The sequence below is a fragment of the Marmota marmota genome, unplaced genomic scaffold (assembly GCF_001458135.2).
Source record: "Marmota marmota marmota unplaced genomic scaffold, marMar, whole genome shotgun sequence".
NCBI classification, from domain to species: Eukaryota; Metazoa; Chordata; class Mammalia; order Rodentia; family Sciuridae; genus Marmota; species Marmota marmota.
In genome coordinates this window covers 6612760-6614974 of record NW_026000241.1, presented here as the reverse complement: position 1 = coordinate 6614974, position 2215 = coordinate 6612760, and the positions used below count along the sequence as shown (strand labels likewise).

Below are 2215 nucleotides of genomic sequence, written 5' to 3'. Positions count from 1 at the left end.
GCCACCCTTGGCTGCGCCCCAGGGCGCCCGCCCAGCGCTCACCAGCCGGTCCCTACCTGCCAGCTGGCTAGTCCGCCCCGCGGGTTGTGGCAGCTGTCCGTCTAAGAGCCTGGCGCCGCGGACTCGCAGGTCGTTTGTACTGCCAGTATACATTAAGCGCCTACTGTAAGCCTACTGTCAAAAACTGGGAGCAGGAAGAACCAACCGGGGACGGTTCACCACCCGCTTATTCACAGCGTTTTGCACATGGGGAAACCAAGGCACAGCTCCAGACCATTTGCCCTGGGCCACTTCTCGAACTTGGAAGGGGTCACAGAAGCTGCATTCAGGCCAGGAAGTTGAGGGGAAGAGCGGAATTAAAGAGGAAAAGCACTGACTACATTGGGCTGTTGCTAAGGAAGCTAATGTGGCCTCAGAGCCCTCAGTCTCCCCCACGCTGTCTCCGAGCCCAGCTGCCTCCCAAGGCCTAACACTGTTCCCTCTGCCTGGAACAGCCCCCAGGTACCTGCAACCGGACTGTTCCTCCTCCTTCACACCGATCTTCTCCCTCCCTAGGGCCCTCCCCACTTTGTCCCTGGTGGTTACCTCCTCTGAAGGTCACCTATCTCCCTGTCACCTCCTGCAAGGGTTCTTTCCCACCCAAGCTGAAATTACCCCACCCACACCGAGGGTCCTTCTCATTTCCTGGTTCCATCTCTTTGTTAGCGGTGAAGCTCAGAAGTCATCGCTTTCTCTTCTCTGCCTTTCTATTTAACTCCTCATTTCCATTGACAAAGGGATTAGACCTTCCAGAGCAGGAAGTATCTGTTAGAGCTGCGACCTGGTACCCACAGCATCCCCTAGCGCAGGGTAAGTGCCCTGCCGACGTGCAGATTTCCTCCAAAAACAGCCAGAAAAGTACAGCTTGAGTTTCTGGCCAAGTCCTCGGAGACAGGGCTGGACCTTGGACTTGGATCTCTGGCTTCTCATTCCAAAGGCCTTGACTCCGCCCCCATTCACCAGGACTCTGGGCGAGGACTGGCTCCCCCCTGCACCCTTCCAACATCCAGGGCAGAATTCTCTGGACTGCCCCGGGGCTTTATTTGCGAGCTCAGGCTTGAGATCACATGCTCAGAAGCTATTTTGGTGTTTGGCAGCTTCAGGTAGAATTCAGAAAATCTGAGAGCCAGCCTGGGCCGGTTGTGAGAGCTACAGCCAAGCCCATGGGAGCAGAGAGCTGACCAAAACACCGCCCAAGTTTGTTGTTTTTAAATATTATGTGGATTTTTAACCTTTATTTTATTTATGTATTTTTATGTGGTGCTGACGATGGAACCCAGTGCCTCACATGTGCTAGGCAAGTGCTCTGCCACTGAGCCACATCCCCAGCCCCCAAGTCACGTTTTATAATTCAGATATTTATAGGCAGTGTTCTCTATCCACAGTTTCTACAGCCACAGATTCAACTAACCCCTTATGAAAACTATTTGGAAAAAAAAACAGTATCCGGCACCTACGGACCCTTTTCCTTCTCATTCCCTAAACAATATGGTACAACTATTCACCTAGCATTCATATGGCATTAAGTATTACAAATCATCAAGAAATTATTTAAAATTTATGGGAGAGTATGTGTTTGGTGCAATCCCAGCTATTGGGAGACTGAAGCAGGAGAATCACAAGTTCAAGGTCAGCCTCAGTAACAGTGAGATCTGGTCTCAAAATAAATAAATAAATTAAAACAATGAATAAATAAAAGGGCTGGGGTGTAGTTCAGCGCTATAGTGCCCCTGGGTTCAACCCCCCAGTACTGCAAACAAAAAACTAATAAAATGAAATTTATGGGAGGGTGGGCATAGGTTCTGCACAAATATAATGCTCTTTTATATGAGGGACTTGAGCATCCAGATTTGGGTATCTGCAGAGGGTCCTGGAGCCTGTTCCCTGTGTATATCAGGAATGACTGTAAGAAATGCCTGGTGCAGAGTCTCTTGCTAGGAATCAGGGACAGGCAGAGAGGGAGCCCACAGCAGTTTTCCATTTCCCCTGCTGCACTGACAGAAGGGTGACAGGAAGCAAAAACCATCAGAGTGATGGGGAGAAATGGAGTCACACACTACTGTCCCATGTGACCGCTGATAAAGAGGAACATTCAAGAACTGACCACGCACAGGCTCAGAGCTAAGCACTGACAAAATTTCTCTCTCTCTCTCTCTTTTTTTTTTTTTTTTTTTTT

The 2215-nt window shown here is 49.7% G+C and overlaps 1 protein-coding gene and 1 long non-coding RNA gene across 7 annotated transcripts in view; one reads left to right on the top strand and one right to left on the bottom strand.

The window, feature by feature from the left end:
* Pgpep1 (pyroglutamyl-peptidase I) overlaps positions 1-1060 on the bottom strand; it is a 22288-nt gene extending 21228 nt beyond the window's left edge. The window contains exons 1-3 of one of the 6 annotated variants that reach the window (XM_048795466.1): positions 832-1060; positions 247-319; positions 57-139 (exon numbers count right to left, since the gene is read on the bottom strand). In XM_048795466.1, the coding sequence (XP_048651423.1) occupies positions 57-139; positions 247-319; positions 832-1045 (370 nt within the window). In that variant the 5' untranslated portion in view covers positions 1046-1060. Of the gene's footprint in view, positions 1-56; positions 140-246; positions 320-663 lie in introns of all 6 variants that reach the window. The other 5 variants (XM_048795467.1, XM_048795468.1, XM_015489262.2 and 2 more) reach the window with 5 other exon arrangements.
* LOC125613826 overlaps positions 1-2215 on the top strand; it is a 13355-nt gene that overhangs the window by 6208 nt on the left and 4932 nt on the right. The window lies entirely within an intron of this gene.